Genomic DNA, 24,063 nt, shown 5'->3' with positions numbered 1-24,063 from the left:
TTTCTTGTTGGGAAGTCACAGACACAAAATCACCAAATAAAAAGACATCAAACGACCACAAAGAATCAAAGAGACATGAAACAACCACAACACCAAATAACCCAAAAGAGACACAAAGAAACAAAATGAGACAGAATACGACCACAAAGAGACGCAAAACTTCTACAAACTGATGCAAAACGACCAAAACCAGACCCGAGACGTCTACAAAGAGGTGCAAAACAACCAAAAAGAGAAGCAAAATGACCAAAAAGACACACAAAGACCCTGAAGAGATGCAAAACGACTAACAAGACATGCAAAACAACCAGAGACGCAAAACGTCTACAAAGACATGCAAAACAACCAACGAGAGACATACAAAGGCCGTGAAGAGATGCAAAATGACCAAGAGACGCAAAACGTCTGTAAAGAGATGCCAAATGACCAAAAAGAGACTCAAAACCCCCAAAACAGACACAAAAAGACCACAAAAGATGCAACCAACCAAAACCAGACTGGAGACATCTACAAAGAGGTGTAAAACAACCAAAAAGAGATGCAAATGACCAAAAAGGGATGCAAAACGTCTACAAAGGGATGCACAATGTTCAAAAAGAGATGCAAAACGTCTTCAAAGAGATACAAAAAGACCACGAAGAAATGCAAACAACCAAAAAGAGACACATAAAGACCCTGAACCCAACCCCGTTGTCTCATAATCTGTCCATGACTAGAACACCAAATGTGTGCTAATGCTACAGTGCACGCAGTGTTTTTAGTGACATTTCTGTGTAAAGTATGTATGTGTGACCTGAGCACAGGCGAAGAGGGGGTTGCCATGGAGACAAGGACGCCAGAACGTTGGAGACTTTGCATGGTGAGCAGGCGTCGATGCCCCTTCAACACAAAGTTTGTATCTAAAAACATTTCTCACAGTTTATGTTGTTAAAGTTTGATCTGATTTCACATAAAGCCTAGAAATAAAACTGTTACACTCTAGACCAGGGGTCAGCAACCTGCAGCTCCGGAGCCTCATGTGTCTCTTTAGCTCCTCTCCAGTGGCTCCCTGGGGACTTTTAAAAATGGAAATAAATAACTGTTTTTTGTTTACATTTTCATTTTTATTTATCATTGTTGTAGGTCTATGGTACGACGGTAAGACGCAGGATTAGGGCCACATTGAGGAAAAAAAAAAAAATCTGAGATTTTGAGAATAAAGTCATTATATTATGAGAATAAAGTCATAATATTTTGAGAATAAAGTCATAATATTACGAGAATAAAGTCATAATATTATGAGAATAAAGTCATAATATTATAAATTAGTAATTTTATTTGTTATTTTCTTTTTTTCACGTAAAGTTATGACTTTATTCTCGTTATGTTACGACTTGTTTCTCGTAAAGTTATGATTTTTTCCCCTCAATGTGGCCCTAATACTCCGTAGTACATTGTCACTTTGGCCCTCACTGCATTAGACGTATATACTATATACCTAGACTATAAACTGTGTTACCTTCATCACGATGATCAAATGTTTTGCAGCTCCAGACAATTTTTTTTTCTTTTTTCCTAAAATGTCTCTTTTGATAGTAAAGGTTGCTGAGCCCTGGTCTAGACTAACACACGGTGACAGTATACAACACATCCTATTCATGTGTTCATTTATTGTTATTTTAATGTGAAAAACGTTGAGCTTTAACTTTGATTTTCTACCGAGTGGTTTCACCCCTGCTGCGGTTTCACGGCTCGTCCTCTCACTGCACCGCGCACGAGCCGCCGGGCAGGAAGTCCTGCACGTACGCCGCCACGGCCTTGGTGAGGTAGGTCATGCTCCCGAAGCGGCCGCTGGGGGCGCTGTCGTACAGCAGCCGGCACACTCCGGTGGACGGGTCCCGCTCCAGGATGTGCTCCTCTGCTCCCAGGTCCCTCTGGAAGAGAAGGAGGAAATCCTGATTTACTTGATCACAAAAATAATCCTCCATATGTTTCTTTCTCTTGGCGTCCTGCTCACCTGATCCTTGTAGAACATGTCGTTGGCCAGGTGGACGATCTTCTCCACGTGGATGATGGAGCCGATGCTCGGGATCTCCACGTCGGCCAGCATGGTGAGCACCAGGATGGCCTCCACCAGCAGCTGCCGGTACTCAGGCTGAGGGACGCGGTTCAACACCGTCTCCACGTGCACGGAGAATTTGATCTCTCCTGGTGTCATCTGGAGGGGGACAAGATACTGTCAAGACATCTTTCAGTGGAGGATTAAAGGTCCCATATTATGAAGAAGTGAGATTTTCATGTTTTTTTATTATAAAGCAGGCTTAAGTCCTATATAAATACTGTGAAAGTATCGAAACGCTCAATCCACAGGGAAATACACACAGCCCGTATTCAGAAACTCTGCGTTTGAAACAAGCTGTCAGGATTTCAGTCCATTTGTGATGTCACAAATATACAATATTTAGACCCTTTACACAGTTTTAGACGTAAACATTCTAAATGTGTTCCAGTTTATTCCTGGTTGCAGTGTATGTGAATGTCATCAACTGACAGGAAGTACACATGGACCCAAGCTGTTGCCTAGCAACACAATTCTGTTGCAATTTTGTCGCAATTCCGTCAAAATGCGCTAAAACAGAGCATTTCAGACAGAGGGTAAATACAGGCATAGTCAGGCCGGCAGTACGAGGAAAATAAAGTGTTTTTTGAACATTACATGTAATGTAAACATGTTCTAGTAGAAACACAAAATACAAGTATGAACCTGAAAATGAGCATGATATGGGACCTTTAATACTGATTATAATTTATGTCTCTAAACATGAAAGTTGCTGATCATTTATTACCGGAAACATGAATTATTTTATGTTCTTTATTTATATTAACATGGTCAAATAAAATAATAAATCCTGATTGGCTGGCAAGTGTTTGTTAAAGCACATTAATCTAAATGGCAAATATGTTATCTATCGGGTAAACCTTTATTCTGAGTTCTTTAAAGATTTTTTTAGCTTTTAAATATTAAATTATTACTTAGAACTTTTGTAATAGATTTCATACAGGACTCCAAGGGGTTTGAGATTTTATAATATGCTGTTGAACTCCAAACCTAGTGTATGGCTTTAAGTTATAAAGTGACATGAACAAAACCTGAGGAGGAGGGGAAAGGAGATCAGGAAAAACAAGAAGTAAATCACCAGAATGTTGTTGTTTTTTCTGTGGACAATAATCAAGTGGGTCTCTTACCTCCCTGGTGGTTGAAGACGGAAGGACGAACCCTTCTATGGACAAACCATGGCACTAGAAGACAATGTGGTTATTACTTTATGTACAAAATGTGTTATATTTCAAAGCCCCAGTTTAGAAATAATTTGGCTTGAAGAGATCAGACAGGCCTTTCCAACGGCGAACTCAAGCCGTGTTCTGTGCTCTCTTTAAAGCCAACAGACTCCATTGACAAAAACAGTCATTTTACCTTATAGAACACGAGGGTTGCTGGTCTACAGCTGCCTCGATCGGTTAGGTTATTTGTGTCATTGAGTGATGGTGAATCCAAACTAACCCTTTAAAACACCGAAGTCAAGAGGTAAAATTACTGTTTTTGTCAAAGGAGTCTGGTGGCTTCGTAGAGAGCATAGATAACGGCTTCAGTTCTCCGTTAGAAAGGGCTGTCTGACGGCAAGGTAAAACGCTGAAAATACTCGAAATATAGTGTATACTTAAACTGATATAGATTCTTTTAGGTGTCTTAAATCTGTTCTGCTGCTGCCCCCGTCCACAGCAGTACATTACTTTGCTCCCGTGCTGGTTCTCCTGTCTGTTTCCCTCATCTACTGAAGCAATACACTGACTATGGAGAAGTACCTCAAACAACCCCACTAATGTTTTTTTTGTTTCTACATAAATGCTAAAATTATAACTTTTTTGGCAATTTCATGACTTTTACTTCATATCTTTGTACTTTAAAGTCCGTGTGAAGCAATAATAAATCTGCATTCTGGGTTCGTCACACCACAAAAAAATGTGTCACTAACCACCCAGCCAAATTTGAATGATTAAAAAAATCGGCAAGTATATAAAATTAAACTTTCAAAATCATAAAATGATAAGAAGTATTCTCTGCTCTGAGAGGGGCGTGTCCGCTGAAGGTGCTTAAACCACGCCCACAAGAAGGGAAGGTGCATTCCCTCTGTAGCGGCGAGCGAAGAGGGAAGAGCCCCGTCCAACGGGCGGAGTGGGGAATTGTGGCATACGGAAGACCGCTTGCCCGGTGTCGCTCGGGGGCCTGAGTCCTTCTGATCGAGGCTCAGCCCGTGGACGGTGTGAGGCCGGTAACGGCCCCCGTCACGCCGGGGTCCGGTCTTCTCGGAGTCGGGTTGTTTGGGAATGCAGCCCAAAGCAGGTGGTAAACTCCATCTAATGGTACGTGTCCACAGGGGCATTTTTTATCGCGAGGGGACGCGCCGCTTCCCAGCATTGGACGCTTGGTGGGCTGTCACTAGAAACAAGGCTCTAGGCTCCTGATTGGACAAACGCCTTCCCTCCGTGGGCTGCCGCTGCTCCCAGCTTTCAAACCGGAACCAGTATGGAGGCTCGTTTGGAAACTTTCTTCTCTTATTTCACGAAAATAGTTCACCGAAATGTTTTTCTGAGAACATTTGAGGCGAGAAATAATCCATGCAGTTGCTGAATCTGTCTTTAATTTGGATCGATGACGTTTATTTAAAAAAATTCTCGGGAGTTTTGAGAGGCGTCGAGTCGCGTCGGACGCCCCGTGATTTGCATAAAGTAGACTAGCCCTCAACTTTATGCAAATAAGGAGCAGGCGTTGTGACGCTCCCTTTCTCGAATCGCGCCGCCACGCTACCAGAATGCATTGTACGGCTGCTTACATAGACAATGAATGGGAAGCGTGGAAAGGACGGAGCCTGTGGACACGTACCATTAGGCTAAATACCGGCACGAGACCGATAGTTGACAAGTACCTTAAGGGAAAGTTGAAAAGAACTTTGAAGAGAGAGTTCAAGAGGGCGTGAAACCGTTGAGAGGTAAACGGGTGGGGTCCGCAACTCGGCGGGTTAGGGACGGCCAATCGGTGTGGGAGGATCCCCGCGTGGGACCTCTCCCCGGCGCTGGCCGGCCCCCGCCGGGCGCATTTCCTCCGAGGCGGTGTGCTGCGACCGGCTCTAGGTCGGCTTCGAAAGGCTCGGGGCGAAGATGGCTCGTGGCTTCGCGGACGCAAGCTTTACAGCGACCTCCGCCCGGACCTCGCCGCTTCCCATGGCCGTGGACAAAGTGCTTGCTTTTGTGGTCTTGGTAGTCTTAAAGACATCCGTGGTCCTGGTACTCCATACTCTGACACTTTGACATTTTCCTGGGCTTCTCTTTTGCCTTTCAAAACCCAGGTTTGTGAAGACGGGCGGGGTCATGCTAAGGATGGCTCCAGTGGGTCATTGAGTCATGATTTCAGCCCCGCCCAAAACATCTTGAACACAAAACTGGCCAAAAACAGTTTAACAGTCTAACTCCACAATCCAGTACTACATTGTTCACAGTCTTTTCAGTAACTGTTTTCCAACATTTATAATGTGTTTAGAAACATATCTTCTTTACATGGCCTTTAAATGCTTCTAAAAAATCAGAAAGAGTTCAGAATGTAAGAATCGATGTGTAAACGTAGTTTGTCTGAACTGACCTTCTGCAGGATCTTCCAGACTTTCTGGTAGAAGCCGACAGGGACTCGGTTCAGCGCTCCGTCCAGACGCCTCCTGCGCAGCCATTGGCCGTGTCTGGTATCCTTGGCAACCGGTATGCATTCCGGAATGTCCAGAGATTCTATGGACGGCAGCCTGTACCTCTGAACGGCCAGGACAACAACGAGAAACAATCATTTAAAGGTCTGCTGTGGAAGAACAGCGGCCTCTCCCTCTTTGGAGGCATAAAGCAGCCAGACTCCAAATCTGACCTCAGTGATGATTTTATCAGCTCTCTATTGAACTGCATTAGATTAAGCGTATACAACTCAACATATACATACATATACATATCTAATAATTAATAGTCTTTACCCCAGATTCAAAGTTTTCTATGTCCAGAGACTGAGATCGGATGCTCTGAGAGGCAGGAAACGAGCAGTAAGGAGGGAGAGAAACAAAAAAAGATGCAGAAAATGAAGAAACACAAAACTGGGCATGGAGGGAGATCAATGGATGAGAAATTAAAACAGCGATGACAACACAACAACCCCAAAGCCAGTGGATTCTGGCTCCTTCTTACATTGTAGATTAAGAGTCAAATCATGCATGAATCACAATCAGGATGATAGAAATGAGGTTATAAAACAATATGACGGGTACATAAACAGATTAATTCACTATTGTTGAAGTTTCAGAGAAAGAGGCCTCCAAACTCAGCACACGCACACGCGTGAAACTTTAACCAAACTTCATCATTTAGCAGCAATTTGACAAAGAGATAAGCGGCCCAGTGTCCATTTCATTTAAAGGACGAGAATTTAAATACTTTAAAGTTCCCCGTGTCCTTCTGGAAGTTTGTTTAAATACATTTTGGTTTTCAAATACAATTCAATTCTATTTGAAAAGTTTACTCAAAATAAATAATTTATCTTAAATAAAAAAATTACAGCTGAAACAATGAGCCAATTCATTTAATTTAATTAGTTGATCAAGAGAAAATGTATTGGAAAGAAATTTGAAAACTTGTTTATGTACAAATAAATAAATGAATAAATGAATAAATAAATAAATGAATAAATGAATAAATAAATGAATGCTCTCCTTCGACTTAAATGAAAATAAATAGGATATATTTGGCTTTTGGACTGTTGACTGGACAAAACACCACTTGTGACTATTTTCTGGCCTTATGTTGACCAAATAATTAATCAGGAAAATAAATCAATTGGAATCGGAGTACAATAACAATAAATACTTGTCAACTACAGCTATTAAAGTGACAGCCCTGCTAGATTAAAGATACAAGCAGCAGAGTGTTAATGGTTCATATGATCTGCTCCATGACTTTTAGTCGATGTTCATGTTAATATTTCAGATGAATCATCACCCAGAAAAACCACGTTTAAAATGTCGTTGTTATTGTTGTCACCCTTGCGAGGGAAGGTCAGTGACTGGTCGAGCTGAAATGGAGACAAAAAGAATCCACCAATGAACCCGTTTAAACTCGAAACCCAAGAACAGGACCTTGATTGTTCCTCATATTTATATTTTCAAACCCTACAAACACTTTTAAGCAATTGCTGCATACTTTATGAGGCAGTTATGGATCCTTTTCAATTAGCTACATAAAGTCTAATCACTGACACCACCACCACCACCACCATCATCATCATCACCATCACCATCACCATCATCATCTCTGTGATGAGCTCTGTCAAAGACAACCTGAGCTCCCTCTGCATCAGCATCAGAATAACATTTAAAGGTCCCATATTGTAAAAAGTGAGACTTTCATGTCTTTTATATTATAAAGCAGGTTTAAGTGCTTTATAAATACTGTTAAACTACAAATCGCTCAATATACGGAAAAATACACACAGCCCGTATTCAGAAATTGCGTGTTTGAAACAAGCTGTTAGGATTTCTGTACATTTGTGATGTCACAAATATACAATATTTAGACCATTACACAGTTTTCCTGTTGCAGTGTATGTAAATAACATCAGCTGACAGGAAGTAAACATGGACCCGAACTGTTGTCTAGCAACGCATTTCCATTGTAATTCCGTTGAAATGTACTAAACGGAGCGTTTCAGACAGAGGGTAAATACAGGTATATTCAGGAACACAGTATGAGGGAAATAATGTGTTTTTTGAACATTACAGCATGTAAACATGTTCTAGTAGAAACACAAAATACAAGTATGAACCTCAAGGTGAGCATGATATGGGACCTTTAAATGTAATTACTAACTGTATTAATTAGTTTGATCTAATTCACCAACAGCTACAATCAAATCTCAGCATCTACTCCTTCCTCGCTTCTTACAGACTCTCATTTATGAATTCCATCATCATCATCATCATCATCATCATCATCACCTTAACTATTTCAGTCAAAGACACCCTGCGGTCCATCTGCAACAGAGCAAACACAATGAATTTCCTTTTCCGCAGCCAAAGCCACATGACACATGAATAACATCCTTCTCAACATCATTGAATCCACACAGCTCTACAGCCAGGTGAATTAACTCCTCTGATTATCATCATCATCATTACCTCTGCAACCGGATCTGTCAAAGACAACCTGGGTTCCTGGATCGAAACAAAGACAAAACAAGCAGCGTTATGACGTTGAGCCCGACAATTCATCCGTGACCTTGCAGACGGCGAAACAGTTTCAACTCTACAACCACTTGCTCGCTTAATCGGTCTTAATCAGCAGATGGAGTTTGTTCCGTACATGTTCAATCTTTCTCATCCATGTCGGCTTAAAGCTTCACAGTTCATTCTCCAAAAAGTAGCTCAATTCACGTTCTTCTGTACTTACATTTGCTGTGTGTTCACACTGACAAATACGGCAAAATGAAGTGCACTACGAGCACCCGGATGGTGTACTCATAAGGGAAGAAGAAGAAGAAGAAGAAGAAGAAGAAAAAGAAGCAGAAGAAGAAGAAGTAGAAGCTGAAGCTGAAGAAAGGTGAAGCTGAAGAAGAAGAAGCTGAAGGTTGAAGCTGAAGAACAATAAGACAATAAGAAGAAGGAGAAGAAGAAGAGGGAGAAGAAGAAGAAGAAGAAACAGAAGCTGAAGATGAAGAAGAAGAAGAAGAAGAAAAAAAGAAGCTGAAGAAGAAGAAGAAGAAGAAGAAGCTGAAGAAAAGAAGAAGAAGCTGAAGAATAATAATAAGAAGAAGCTGAAGAAGAAGAAGCTGAAGGTTGAAGCTGAAGAAGAGGAAGAAGGGGAGGGAGAAGAAGAGGAAGAAGAAGAAGAAGAAGGTGAAGAAGAAGAAGAAAAAGAAACAGAAGCTGAAGATGAAGAAGAAGAAGAAGAAGAAGAAGAACAAGAAACAGAAGCTGAAAATGAAGAAGAAGAAGAAGAAAAAGCTGAAGCTGAAGAAAAGAAGAAGAAGCTGAAGAATAATAAGAAGAAGAAGCTGAAGAAGAAGCTGAAGGTTGAAGCTGAAGAAGAGGAAGAAGAAGAAGAAGCTGAAGAATAATAAGAAGAAGAAGCTGAAGAAGAAGCTGAAGGTTGAAGCTGAAGAAGAGGAAGAAGAAGAAGAAGCTGAAGCATAATAATAAGAAGAAGCTGAAGAAGATGAAGCTGAAGAAGAAGCTGAAGGTTGAAGCTGAAGAAGAAGAAGAGACAACTACCATATAAAAATTCACGCACTACACAAGTAAGTACACAGAGTACTACATGGAAGTGACAGAGTACTACATGGAAGTGACAGAGTATTACATGGAAGTGACAGAGTACTACATGGAAGTGACAGAGTACTACATGGAAGTGACAGAATACCACATGGAAGTGTACCAACGGAAGTATCTGAATTGAGACACACACACAACGAGTTTGAACATGTACAGATGAGCATCCTCCATCTGATGATGAAGGCTGTGTGAAGCAGCTGAAAGCTCCGGGACAGAAACTAGGACAGCTACGGAGAAAGATCTGATCGGTGATGTTTACATGGAAGATGGATTAACACCTACAGCATATTCTGGATGTCTACTTCATTTATCAATAACTGATGATGTTTTTACAGCAAAAAGAGAGAAAGAAAGAAACAGACATAATACTGCGATAGTTAATATTCCTTCATGTGATCACCTTAAATGGATCCGTCACTGACAACCTGTGCTCCGCCTGCAACACAGAAACCACGTAAATAAATCAGTCAACCAGCTGCTCTCGTGATTTATTTAAAACTCAAACCCATCAATTAATGAATTCATTTCAACCTATTTATGATTTTTTTTTCAGGGCAATAATCTACATTTCCCATCCAAACCTCCTCAATTTATCAACAATCCGTTTCACAGTTTTTCTCAATTATTTCCCCCTCCGATGCAGCTTTCATTTCTCCACTATTATTTTCCCTATCAGCATCAGCGAGGTGAATTACCACCCATTTTCATCATCATCATCACCTTACTCGGATCCGTCAAAGACAACCTGTGTTCCAGCTGTGAAAAGACAAAAGTCAGTTTGCCAAAAAGCACAATATTTTCCAAATAAGATCCTCTATCTGCCTTAAAGGGATAGTTCAGGTGTTTCTCAGTGGGGTTGTATGAGCTACTTCTCCATAGTCAGTGTATTACCTACAGTAGATGACGGTCAGCACCACCCCAGTTTAGAGAAACAGACAGGAGTACCAGCACGGGAGCAAAGCAATGTACTGCTGTGGACGAGGGCAGCAGCAGAACGGATTTTAGACACCTAAAAAAATCAATATCAGTTTAAAGGTCCCATATCGTGCTCATACTTGTATTTTGTGTTTCTACTAGAACATGTTTACATGCTGTAATGTTAAAAAAAACAACTTTATTTTCCTCATACTGTCTGCCTGAATATACCTGTATTTACCCTCTGTCTGAAACGCTCCATTTTAGTGAATTTCAACGGAATTGCAACGGAATTGCGTTGCAAGGCAACAGTTTGGGTTAATGTTTACTTCCTGTCAGCAAATGTTATTTACATCCACTGCAACAGGAAATAAACTGGGACGCATTTAGAATGTTTACGTTTAAAACTGTGTAATGGTCTAAATATTGTATATTTGTGACATCACAAATGGACAGAAATCCTAAGGGCTTGTTTCAAAAGCACAATTTCTGAATACGAGCTGTGTGTATCTCTCCATATATTGAGCGTTTTGATAGTTTAACAGTATTTATATAGCACTTAAAACTGCTTTATAATATAAAAGACATGAAAATCTCACTTTATACAATATGAGACCTTTAAGTGTACACTATATTTAGAATATTTTCACCGGTTTACCTTGCCATCAGACAGCCCTTTTCAATAGGGAACTGAAGCCGTTATCTATGCTCTCGCCAAAGCAACCAGACTCCATTGAAAAAACAGTAATTTTACCTCGTAGAACACAGGGGGTTGCTGGTCTATCGCTGCCTCGATCGGTTAGTTTGTTTGTGTTATTGTGTAACTTTGGTTAGTTCAGATTCACCAAAGTCACACAATGGTTAGTTCAGATTCACCAAAGTCACACAATGACACAAACAAACTAACCGATCGAAGCAGCGGTAGACCAGCAACCCCCTGTGTTCTACGAGGTAAAATTATTGTTTTTTCCAATGGAGTCTGGTGGCTTTGAGGAGAGCATAGATAACGGCTTCAGTTCCCTGTTGGAAACATAGACTGTAAAGCCGTCTGACGGCGAGGTAAACCAGTGAAAATATTCTAAATATATCGTCCTAAAATACGTTCTGCTGCCCCCGTCTACAGCAGTACATCTCTTTGCTCCTGTGCTGGTACTCCTGTCTGTTTCTCTAAACTGGGGCGTACCGACCGTCACCTACTGTAGGTAATACACTGACTATGGAGAAGTACCTCATACAACCCGACTGGGAAACACCTGAACTATCCCTTTAATCTCTAACCCCAAACTCTTCCTCATCATTATACTTTTGATTTCAACGGCACTTTGAATGACACACTGGAGATTAGTACCAATACACTTCACCTGTTTTGGTGATAAACAGCTTGTTTTATCACCTACACTCCGCTTTTAAAGTACTTTCAAAGCACTTAAAGATTTTAAAGATTATTTTATTCGCTTTTTTAATCAGGATATCTTTTTGCTGAAATGGGCAACTCCTTCTACAGTCCTAAAAAAAACACATGAGTTAATTTTGTGTTTTAAAAATGTAATTCTACTGTGTATAATTATGAACTACTATATTCCAGCTGGAAGTGAGAAGCGTGTTGTGGGGTTCCTACCATCTTCATGTCGCTCTTCAGTTTGCTGATGCCGGCTCTCTCGCTCTTGGTGGCGCCCACGTTGCCCAGGTGGTGGATGGAAATGCCGGGACTGACGCCGGCATCCAGCTCTCTAACTGTGGAGGAGGCGGGGGGAAAGAAAGTCAACTTGATGGCGACCTCACAACAGCAACATCTGACTGGATTTGATGACTGGTGGACTGACCGCTGCGCTGCACTCCGAACTCTTTCCCGCTGAGGATGTGGTGGAGGAGATTCTTCAGCTCTGATGGACCGAGACTCATCAGACTGTCTGTAGCCTCCTCTCCTACACACGCACACGCACACGCACACACAAAATGGTGCCAGTTCAAGAGCCAGTAAAAGAGAGGAACGGTTTACCAGTCAGAAAGAAGCAGGCAATATGGCAAAATAACCAAGTCCAATTACTGTTTGAAAAAAGGTCTGATGAACAAAATGCTGTTAAGTGAGTAGAGTAAAGTTTTTGATCCAACTTATATCAGAAAGTCTTAAAGGGACAGTGCGCAGGATTTAGCTACATCTGGTGGTGTGGTTGCAGATTGCAACCAAATGAGTACCCCTCTGCTCACTTCTCCCTTTCCAAGACTGAGGTAACGTGAGCCACCGAGTGCAAAACCGTAGTAACGCCGTTCGCCTCGTTCAGAGACTAAGGATGTCACGAGAACCGATACTTCAGTACCAAGTCGATGCCCAAGTTCTAAAAAAGTGACGGTACTGTTTTTCTACAGTACTGAAGGTACCGTACGATACCTGTAATGGTCACTGGTAGGGATGTGACGGTGAGGAAAATTTCCCACCGGTTAATAAACTTGTGACAACACCGTGTTACCGATTACACCGGACATTTTACAAGAAAAGATGACGGTCAACATGTGCAGAGCGCTGACTCTGATCTTTACTGTCGGGTTGCGGTGTGTCTGGCCTCTCCGGTAGAGCTTTTGCTGCGGGGGTCTACCTGGCGCCGCTGCTCCCTGCACACCGGCTGTGACGGCTCCATCCACCTCGCGGCGATTACCTCATTAACATTAGGGTTCCCTTACAGCGTTGGGATTAAACGTGAAATATTGCCAAATAGGTGCGTTTGCTTTTCACTTCGACAACAAATCCTCTGCCTCCTACTCCTGCTACTCTGAGCTGACGGACCAGATGCGTTCACGGTCAGTATGTAGCGCCCGTCGTCTGACTATCGATTGATAACTTGCTGCTGATACGCCAAAAAATAGGTCAATTATTTTTATTTCTTACTTAAAGGCTACATGCCTCTGTTGATTGTAATGTTCAAATGTTTTTAATAATTCACTGGTATTGGTATCCACTAATGGATTTCTGGTATCGTGACATCCCTATGAGAGGCCATCCATACCATAATAACTCTACTTTAGGAGCAACAGAAGTCAGACGGCGGCTGGCGGTACCACGGTTTAGCACTCTGCGGATCACAGAGAACTACGGTGGCCTTCACGTAACGTAAAAACGTGAAAGTCTCTCTGTAGAGACAGAGTTTGGTTTGTCCGTTCTGGGCTACTGTAGAAACATGGAGGAGCAACATGAAGAGGAATCCGTGAAGAGGACCTGCTCCCTATGTAGATATGAAGGAGTCATCCTAAACTAACTAAAACATTCTTAGTCTCAGGTGACTATACACTAGAAAAAACACAGTTATGAATATTAGATTACATTTCTGCTAATAGGTCCCCCAAAATATTACACACTGTCCCTTTACTTTTACCAGTGTTGCCTTGGAAGGAACCCCAAGGGGAGCGGGGGGGGGGTATTTAGACGGAGCTCCTGAGGTGATGCTACTTTCAAACATGGTCAACATGGTCCTCCCTATCTTTAATGACAACTCGGATTTACCTTCCTCTTTTTTAATTTCTTTGCCTCCATCAATCAAGGAGCGTTTCTCTGGAGATTAAAATACATTGCAGGTGTGAAAACCTGTGGACAACTTCATCTACAGGCTACAACATGCATTTTCAGTCTTGAATTCGACCACAGAAACACAAATGCATGTAATTTTAAAATTTAGTTTATTATGCGATTACTCGATTAGTTAATCAACAGAAATTTAATCTGCAACAACTTTTGTGAATCAAATAACCATTTTTTTTTTTCGTAAAATTTCCCTGGTTCCAGCTTCATAAAAGTGATTTTTTTTCTGGTTTTCACACTCTGCTGTGGGTTTTTGGGAACTTAACTGGACACTTTTCACAATTCGCTAAAATTTGACAGACCAAACTATTAATTGATTCATTGAGAAAATAACGGGTAGTTAAACTATGATCTTCTTCCTCTCTTTCCTTCCTTACCTGAGCAGTTGAGCGACTGGGCCAGTTCGGTGGCCATGACCTGGATGATGAGACCAATACGGAGCCTGAACATCTCGCTGAACAGGCTGGGCTCAGTCCTGATGCTCATGGCCAGGTACACCATGATCTCCTGGAGGAGGGGAAAGAGGGATTAAAGAGGAAGACGTGACTGACCAGGTGATGGTGAAGGACGTGACTCACCTGCGTGAGGATGGCCACGCTGATGTTGTTGTCGCTGGCCTCGTCGATGAGAGCGGCCAGCTGATCCGGAGGGATGGGAGCGGTGATGGTTTTCTCTCTGGGCTCGGGAGGCAGGCCCACTGTCAGGTGCTTCTGATGCGCCAACAAATCGGAGCAGGCCTATGGACAGATCCCAACCAATCAGAAAAGAGGGGGCAGATGATGTTCAAGAATATAAACCGTTTATGATAATACAGATTTTAACTAGTGATGTACCGACGTTTTTTTTACATTCAAAGCTTCTATGGAGGTTTTTGAATGATGCTTTGAATGTCTGTCGTCAAATTATATGACGTCATCACCCTAAAAAAGGTGATCATGTTGTTTTTGAAAGGTCTAACGCCAACAAAAATAGACTGAAGCAGAATATTTCATTAGATAAAAACATGTTGTGAATTTTAGAAACGATTACATCTATCTTTATTCAATACATTATGACTTTTGGACTTTACAACGCTCTGGAGTTTTTTTTTAGGAAATGTTTGGATCACAGGAGTCGTAAACAATCCTATTCCAGCCACCGCTAGAATCTAATTCCACAAATAGCATAATATCATTATTATTAGAATTTGAATGTCAATGTTACGAATCGCCAAGTTGAAAATCTAAAACACGAGGCGAGTGAACAGTTTGAATATGCAGCATGAGCTGTTAAGATACATTTGTTAGTCATTTTCTGCTTCTTTTAAAGACTTCAAAAGCTTCCGTTGCTGTAGAATTGAAATGCTTTCACAGACGGCTCAGATGAACCTATTGTATTGGAGGTAATTTGCTTTTTTAATATGTTTTTGGGGTGAACTATCCCTTTAACATTCCCAGTTCTGGAGCGTTTCAAGCTTCCCTGGTTCTGGAGATGAAATACATTGAAAGTTCATGTTTTAGCCTGTAGATAAAGTTGTCCACACACATTCAGTCTGTCTTGAATTTGACCACAAATGTATGTAACTGCATTTTTAAAATAGAGCTTGTTAATCGATTATTTGATTAGTCGAACTTTTGTGAATCAAATGAACTTTTGTGAATCAAATAATATTTTGTGGTTGTCACACTCTGCTGGGTGTAAACTGAAGATGTTTGGCTTCTGGACTGTTGCTCCCTTTGAGTGTGGCAAGCGGGAGCGTAAACTATTATTTGACCGCAGTGAAAATGTTGTTTTTGAAAGGCTAAACGCCAACAAATATGGATTGAAGTAGAATATTTCGTTAGATGAAAACATTTTGCGAATGCTTTTTCTATACATTTGACTTTTGGACTTTATAACGCTCTGGAGTTATCGGAAATGTTTGGATCACACGAGTTGGAAACAATCCTACGCAGCCAGCACTGTAATCTAATTCTATAAATAGTATAATACAAATAATATTAATATGCTGCCTGATCTTTATCTGCCCTAACCTTTGCCCTAATTTAAAATAATAATGAAAGACAAATCAATATGCAGGTATGTTTAAGAATATAAAGTATGCAGAAAGAGAGAAAATATATCCTTTGACAGAATAATGTGTGCAATAATTCAACTGTGCAATACTGTACTTAGATTCTATATTTCAAGAAATATTCTTATTTAATTCTTATGTGTACTATTCTTGCATTTATATCTAACACACTTAATAGATCCCACTTGTTAGCATTTTTTATTTACTTATTTACACTGTGGTTATATCTTGTATGTGTTTGATGCACAAATTTCACATTTCTTATTTCTATTATTTATTTCTATTACTCTACATATATTGTGTTATTATATTTCTTTATGCTTATATATATATATATATATATATAAGAGAGCACCTGTAACGTCCCTATTTCCCCCGGGGATCAATAAAGTATTTGAAATTCTGATAATGACCCAAGAAATGAGAGTACAGAGTGTCATTTTATATGGATTTAAAAACTAAAGAGCATATGAAGAGAACTGTAAACCCCCAAACATCATTTATTTCACTTCAATTGTGTTTTGACTTGATTGCCCTGCAAACTTCCCTTTAGGACCTTTTTTTTTTGTTTTTATAGTTTTTGATGACGAATAGACACTGAAATGACACACCTATTTAAGTGAGGCTCTGGCTTTTTTATTTAAAGCTCTAAAGGTCAACGCTTTGGCACGCTGCCTTCTTCAGGAAGAAATTATTATTTAAAAGGACTGTTTGTAAGAATCAGAAATGTCTTGTTAACAGCGACACCTGTGGCCGTTAAGTCAATGAAAGTCAGCAGTGTTGCTCGTGCAGTACAGACATGAACGCGTATTAGGGATGTCACGATACCAGAAATCTAGTAGTCGATACCAATACCAGCGAATTTCCACGATTCTCAATACCAAATTCGATACCATGGTAAAAAAGCCAACAACAATAAATCCCATGTAATTCAACATGTACTCTTTTATTAAAAACATTTGAACATTACAAAAACAGAGGCATGTAGCCTTTAAGTAATAAATAAAAAGAATTGACCCATTTTGTTCATTTTGGCGTATCAGCGACATGTTATCAATCGATAGTCAGACGACAGACACTACATACTGACCGTGAACGCATCTGGTCTGTCAGCTCAGAGTAGCAGGAGCAGGAGGCAGAGGATTTATTGTTGAAGTGAAAAGCAAACGCACCTATTTGGCAAAGTTTCACGTTTAATCTCAATGCTATAAGGGAACCATAACGTTAATGAGGTAATCATCGCGAGGTAGATGGAGCCGTTACAGCCGGTGTGCACGGAGCAGCGCAGCCAGGTAGACCCCCGCAGCGGAGCCCCGCAGCAAAAGCTCTACCTGAGAGGCCAGACACACCACCACCCGACGGTAAAGATCAGAGTCAGCGCTCTGCACATGTTGACCGTCATCTTTTCTTGTAAAATGTCCGGTGTAATCGAAACACCGGTATGTCACAAGTTTATTAACCGGTGGGAACATTTTCCTCACTGTCACATCCCTACCAATGACCATTACAGGCATCGTACGGTACCTTCAGTACTGTAGAAAAAGAGTACCGTCACTTTTTTAAAATTTTGGCATCGTCTTGGTACTGAAGTATTGGTTCCCTAACGAGCATCGCTCAAAACAGTGAGGCGACACACGTCAGCTAAAAGCACAATATCACTCTATATTTCAGCTGCTTGGCAGTAATGTTAGCTGACCAGACGAAGGTCTCTCCATGAATCAATGCTGATCCTAGTGTTGGCTTTTCCTGCTTCAGCCTCCTGACCGCGGCCGGAGGGAACAGGGGAGATGCCGGAGTTTTGGTCGGAGACGATAACGTTTCTCTCTGCGGAGCCCCGTCACTTCACAAGACACGGGAAACCTCTGTTGGTCTGGAGGAGCTGCAGCAGTTATTTCTGCACAAACGTCCACTGAACATTCACTAGATATTCTCAGAGCTACTAACTCTTCTGCAGTGTGGAGTGTGCGCGCATGCACGTGAGAGTGGAGCGAAAGAGTGAGAACGAGCGCGGTGTGTGAGTGAAGGCAGGCAGAGGAGCAGAGGAGCAGAGTACAGCAGAGACTCCGGTCCTGGAGACCAAAGCTACGGTCTCCCCCGCGTCCTCCGACCGCGGCCAACACTGTTTAACAGACGGGCTTCACTAGATACAACCAAGAGGTTTTGGTGCTTCCGTGTAGTTTGTGTTGGAGTCTGAGTCTGAACAGCGTAGCCACACGCGAGTGCACATGGGATACCGACCAGCAATGATTTATACGTGTAAGAAGTTACCAACAGCACCTTTAAATACTACCAAACATAATTTTCACTCATCAGCTGCGCATGACTGGATTTTCCACCATTTTTACATACACACTGAGTAACTTGCAAGAAAACATTACCTCCTTGGCAGAGTGGAACACTATTCAGTGAATGTCACCCTGATATATTTATAACTGTGTCTACGTTCACGTAGTGTGTATGTGTGTGTGTGTGTGTGTGTGGTGTGTGTGTGTGTGTGTGTGTGTGTGTGTGTGTGTGTGTGTCGTACCGAGTCGAGCTCCTCCACCTTCTTCTTCAGCATGCCAGAGATCATCCTGATGAGGCCCCAGTGTTTGAGTTCACCTGCCTTCTCGTAAAGGTCAGACAGCAGAGACCTCACGGTGGAGCCTTTCCCGTGCAGTTGAGTGTCCCAGTCCATGCCCCTGTCATCAAAATAAACACAGAGCACAGCACTTTTTCTACTTTTCTTTACCAAGTTATTGACAGAACCTTTAGTCTACTTCAAGTATGAATCCTGAAGATGATCATACGGTAAATAAAAAACTAGGGCTGTCAAAGTTAACGTGATAATAACACGTTAACGCCGATTTGTTTTAACGGCACTAATTTCTTCAACACATTAACGCAACTTGCGATTTTTAGGTCGTAGCGGGCTCGGTTTTAAAGCTAAAGTGAAGATACTGGTATCATATGTTATGATTGGAGCATATTGTTTTATGCTAAATGCAATACCTGTGAGGGGTTCTGGACAATATCTGTCATTGTTTTGTGTTGTTCATTGATTTCCATTAATAAATATATATGTACATTTCACTAAAACAGCATATTTGTCCACTCCCATGTTGATAAGAGTATTAAATACTTGACAAATCTCCCTTTAAGGTACATTTTGAACAGATAAAAATGGGTGATTAATTTTGAGATTAATCACAATTAACTATTTTAATGAATTGACAGCCCTATAAAAACACATAAGACACTTTCATTCAGGTTTTTTTGCTGCAATACTATTAATTTCATACCATATATTGTTTTAATATTCTATTGGAACTCCTTTATATATTATATATAAAGTCGTAATATTACGAAAATAAAGTCATAACTTTACGAAAAAAAAAGTCGTAATATTACGAAAATAAGGTCATAATTTAACGAGGAAAAAAAGTCGTAATTTACTAGAATAAGGGCATAATTTAATGAGAAAAAAAGTCTTAATTTACGAGAATAAAGTCATAACTTTACAAGAAAAAAAGTTTTAATATTACGAGAATAAAGTCATAACTTTACGAGAAAAAAAGTTGTTATATTACGAGAATAAAGTCGTAGTATTATGAGAATAAAGTCATAACTTTAGGAGAAAAAAAGAAAATGACACGTAAAATTACTACTTTATAATATTATTACTTTATTCTCGAAATCTCAGATTTATTTTTGCCTTCAATGTGGCCCTAATACTCCGTCGTACCGTCGTACCATAGACCTACAACAGTGATAAATAAAAATGAAAATGTAAACAAGAAACAGTTATTCATTTCCATTTTTAAAAACTCCACAGGGAGTCACTGGAGAGGAGCTGAAGAGACACAGGTTATTGACCCCTGATCTAGCTCTACAAGCTACCATCTTAAAAACGCACCAGCATCTCTGCTACTATGGGGATGTACAGAAACTTTTGCCCCACTCAGACACAATTCTATGTTATAACGCTAAATCACTAGAAAAATAAGGACTAATGGTCGAAAACAGTCAAAACAAGTTGATGCGGAGCAGAAAATGTGTTTCCTTGCTGTGAATATTTGGAAAAATGTTTAAGACTGACATAACATGTCACAATAGAGCCCAATAAAACTGTGCATCTCACTTGTCTTTGAAGAGGATGTAGAGTATATCAGCCTGGTCCTGGAGACTTTGTGTGTCCTTCAGCAGCTGGACCAAAGCGACGTAGTCGATGCCTCCGCTGGCGTCTCTGGGGATACCGCTCTCTGGTGAGACCGTCACCTCCGGAGTCTGGAGGACGGAGAGAGGAGGAGGAGAGATAAAGCTGCGGCTGGATGATCGATGGAGGATGAATAAAAAGCAAACAACATTGAGATTAAAGGACATGAAAACACACCTGAGTTTCTTGCGGTGTAGAGGAGTCTTTGAGGTTCAGGTTGAGGGAAGGCTGAGGAGAGCGGAACAGCTTGTTGGGCAGGTACATGTTGACGTCTGGACAGAACAAAACAGAGTAGTCTGGATTAGGATTTGGTGTTTTGTGGTGTCATATTGTGTCGAGGTGACGGATCCGCTCACTGTGCACGTCGAGGTCCTGAGCCTTGTTCATCAGAGACACCATCTCCTTGGTCTTGGTGGCCACAGCCTTGAACCTCCCCAGACCTCCCACCTGCCGTTTGGGCTTCTTGGGGGCAGCGTGAGCCAACAGGTGGTCCAGGTACTGGGCCAGGTCGTCAGCCTCTGGGGGACGAGGACAAAAAGGACAGAGGTTGAGACAGAAAATGGAAACAGACGGGGGGCACCCGTCTGGTATCCCAGAGAAACATAGCATTTAAACTAAACTATCTACATTATTCAAAGAATTAAAACATATCTAATTTATTACTATTATTAGTGTTATTATTACCTCCGCCAGGGTTTTTATGTTTCCGGTTTATTTGTCAGAAGGATTACGAAAAAATTACTGGCCCAATTTTCATGAAACGTGGTGGAAGGGTGTAACATGGGCCGAGGAAGAACCCATTCAATTTTGGAGCATATCCGAATGTAAACGGCCTTGGCGGAGGTCTGTGCTCTCCGAGTGCCCTTCTAGTTTTATAACATGCCGTTCATAAAAAGGTTTGTTCACCCCAAAAAAGCACATATTTTCCCATGCATACTCAGTGGTATCTAGCCATTCATACTGTACGGTTTAGAAGCTACATTGTACAGAAGTTAAAATCTTGTTTAAAGTGTTATAAAGACATTCTGCTGAACTTTTTAAATGAAAATTCTTCATGCTTTTAAAAAACACCATACACAATAAAACCAACATTATATGCATGGCTACATACACACAGATTTTGGGTGAATTGACCCTTTATACTGTGTTGATTAAAACAAGGCTTCATCATTCACAATCAAAAACGATCGCTTAGTTTTTTTTTTATTTTCCCAAATCATGTTTATTTTTTGCAATCCAGGGAATGTCAATCAAACTAATGTTGGGTTGTTTTGATCAAATATCTTCAATTTAAAATGTTCCTAAATCTTTTTTACTATTATTGTGCACTCATGGGAATATCAATCAGTGTTGATTTATTCATTTTAGGAATAGCTTTTATCTGTTTTTGAAACTTTGTAGATGGTGATGCTCGCACATACATTCAACCAACAGGCAGCGGCTGTCAGACAAGCCATTTTAAAACATGCATGTATGCTGAATGATGCCAGACGTGCACTGAACGCAGGAGGGCTGCACGATTATGGTCAAAATGATAATCACGATTATTTTGATCAATGAGATCACGATTCAATTTTCATTCACATTTAAAGGGACTGTTTGTAAGAATCAGAAATGCTTGTTAACAGCGACACCTGTGGCCGTTAAGTCAACTAAAGTCAGCGTCCTGTTGCTAGCGTTTGTGTTCGCTCTACATAGACATGAACGAGCATCGCTCAAAACAGTGAGGCGACACACGTCAGCTAAAAGCACAATATAATCTATAATTCAGCTGCTTGGCAGTAATGTTAGCTGACCAGACGAAGGTCTCTCCATGAATCACTGCTGATACTAGTGTTGGCTTTTCCTGCCTCAGCCTCCCGACTGCGGTCGGAGGGAACAGGGAGACACCGGAGTTTTGGTCGGAGACGATAACGTTTCTCTCTGCGGAGCCCCGTCACTTCACAAGACACGGGAAACCTCTGTTGGTCTGGAGGAGCTGCAGCAGTTATTTCTGCACAAACGTCTACTGTACATTCACTAGATATTCTCAGAGCTAAACTAACTCTTCTGTAGTGTGGAGTGTGCGCGCATGCACGTGAGAGGTGGAGCATGCTGAGTGAAGGCAAGCAGGCAGAGGAGCAGAGTACAGCAGAGACTCCGGTCCTGGAGACCAAAGCTACGGTCTCCCCCGCGTCCTCCGACCGCGGCCAACACTGATTATCAGACGGGCTTCACTAGATACAACCAAGAGGTTTTGGTGATTCACTGTATTTTGTGTTGGAGTCTGAGTCTGAACAGCGTAGCCACACGCGAGCGCGCATGGGACACCGACCTGGATTGATTTACACGTGTAAGAAGTTACAAACAGTCCCTTTAAAACATGCACAACTGTGAATGTTTTTACTAATGTCTGACTCGGTCCAAAACTTTACTATCGTTAAATTTGAGATTGGTTGTTTTAAATGCAACACGAGCAAAGCAGCGTTTCTCAACCTTCTCCAAACATGACGTCTGCAACTAAAGCTTATATTTAACAGCAATAAGGCGTCCCATAAGTCCAAGGTTGAGAAACATTTAACAACCAACAACACAGAGAGGATGGGGACAAGATCAGTGATGAAGGAAGTGGTGGTTGATGAGAAACTGCAACAGGTTTCATGTCATGTTTCTGGTGAGATAATTCACAGGTAATAAATGTTAAAAGATTTATTCATTTTTTTGGATGTTAAAGTAAGGGGTTAGCTGAATGAGATCACTCTCAATGACAGAGAAATACAGTTAGAAGAGACATGAGTGGGCTGTAACCACCATTCCTCCCCATTCCATCCATCAATCTGTCTGTTTTCTTACCATCATCATTACGTAACTCATGCACGAATCCATCGCCGTCACCCTCATCATCATCATACTCTTCGTCATGGTGGCTCATGCTGCCAGAACCCTTACCGTCCAGGAAGCTCAGGTGAGCGAAACAGGAAGTGGTCAAGAACTCCGACAGCTTCCCCGTCTGGATCCTGGAGAGGAAGTGAAGTGTTTTTATGTTATGAATATTTCAGCATGACCACCAAACGTAGCTCTTAGATCTGACAACAAAATCGCCCCGAAGACGATGGCTGCATCTCTACAAGTTAATTTCTTGACATTGTTTTAGAACGTGAAAAAAAAAGAAAGATGAAATGGAGCAAATATCAATGACGCCACACAAACAGTCACAATGTCAGTATTTGAACTGCATGACAGTCAGGGCTGAAGCCAAGATTTTACAGGAGAAATACTGAGGTTATAAAGCCAAATTTCCAAAGCCATACCCCATGAAATCTTTGAATAGCCACCACAAAAAATGATGACGTCATATTAGGGCCATTGTAGGTAAAAAAATAAATAAAATAAATACAGAGCCGGGGGAGATATTAGATATTCAGATATTAAAGTCATAAATTTAAGATTTAAGATCAAAGGGGTAAATTTACGAAAAAAAGTGAATATTCTCTGATATTAAAGGGGTAAATTTACGAGAAAAAACTCACAAATTGATGAGAAAAAATACTTGGATATTCTCTGATATTAAAGGGTTAAATTTATGAGGAAAAATAACTTGGATATTTTCTGAGATTCAAGCTTTAAATTTACGAGAAAAAATGTGGATATTGTCTCAGATTAAAGGGGTACATTTATGAGAAGAAACTCACAAATTTACGAGATAAAATCTTGGACATTCCCTCAGATTACAGGGGTAAATGTACAAGAAAAAACTCAAACTCAGTATGTAGTTTTCTTCAATGTCTCTTCAAAGTCTGGATGCTTGTGATAACTTGGTGATTCTGGGCTAAAATCATGAGTATTTCCTTTATTGCTAAATCCAATTACAAAGTATGATTAGGTCATCCACCACAGGCATAATACACGGTGGCGATACAAATGGCGACGTCTGTGGTGTGATGAGGTTGATCTCACCTCG

General features: G+C 40.9%; 1 protein-coding gene and 1 long non-coding RNA gene across 27 annotated transcripts in view; one reads left to right on the top strand and one right to left on the bottom strand.

Annotated features, from left to right (window-relative positions):
- Nucleotides 1–1,629: 1,629 nt before the first annotated feature.
- The window catches only part of phka1a (phosphorylase kinase, alpha 1a (muscle)), a 44,366-nt gene continuing 21,932 nt past the window's right edge, over nucleotides 1,630–24,063 (bottom strand). Inside the window, exons 18-36 of one of the 20 annotated variants that reach the window (XM_037759707.1) lie at nucleotides 22,956–23,119; nucleotides 20,480–20,641; nucleotides 20,301–20,395; nucleotides 20,049–20,194; nucleotides 18,456–18,609; nucleotides 14,454–14,612; nucleotides 14,253–14,382; nucleotides 12,128–12,229; nucleotides 11,923–12,038; nucleotides 10,110–10,145; nucleotides 9,790–9,825; nucleotides 8,238–8,273; nucleotides 8,058–8,093; nucleotides 7,106–7,135; nucleotides 6,048–6,092; nucleotides 5,675–5,836; nucleotides 3,226–3,279; nucleotides 1,997–2,197; nucleotides 1,630–1,913 (exon numbers count right to left, since the gene is read on the bottom strand). In XM_037759707.1, coding sequence (XP_037615635.1) covers nucleotides 1,740–1,913; nucleotides 1,997–2,197; nucleotides 3,226–3,279; nucleotides 5,675–5,836; nucleotides 6,048–6,092; nucleotides 7,106–7,135; nucleotides 8,058–8,093; nucleotides 8,238–8,273; nucleotides 9,790–9,825; nucleotides 10,110–10,145; nucleotides 11,923–12,038; nucleotides 12,128–12,229; nucleotides 14,253–14,382; nucleotides 14,454–14,612; nucleotides 18,456–18,609; nucleotides 20,049–20,194; nucleotides 20,301–20,395; nucleotides 20,480–20,641; nucleotides 22,956–23,119 — 2,038 coding nt within the window. In that variant the 3' untranslated portion in view covers nucleotides 1,630–1,739. The other 19 variants (XM_037759708.1, XM_037759710.1, XM_037759709.1 and 16 more) reach the window with 19 other exon arrangements.
- On the top strand, nucleotides 3,997–20,771 carry LOC119482260. Of its 7 annotated transcripts, none has more exons than XR_005205380.1 (3): nucleotides 3,997–4,401; nucleotides 17,194–17,196; nucleotides 20,762–20,771. It is a non-coding gene; the product is annotated as an uncharacterized LOC119482260 (long non-coding RNA). The 7 variants fall into 7 exon arrangements; XR_005205374.1 differs by lacking the exons at nucleotides 17,194–17,196; nucleotides 20,762–20,771 and adding exons at nucleotides 7,588–7,589; nucleotides 11,527–11,540; XR_005205377.1 differs by lacking the exons at nucleotides 17,194–17,196; nucleotides 20,762–20,771 and adding exons at nucleotides 8,483–8,492; nucleotides 9,515–9,526.

The sequence above is a fragment of the Sebastes umbrosus genome, chromosome 22, assembly GCF_015220745.1.
Source record: "Sebastes umbrosus isolate fSebUmb1 chromosome 22, fSebUmb1.pri, whole genome shotgun sequence".
In the NCBI taxonomy this organism is placed as follows: Eukaryota; Metazoa; Chordata; class Actinopteri; order Perciformes; family Sebastidae; genus Sebastes; species Sebastes umbrosus.
The sequence above is the reverse complement of the archived record's forward strand: the minus strand, read 5'-3'. Positions and strand labels throughout refer to the sequence as shown.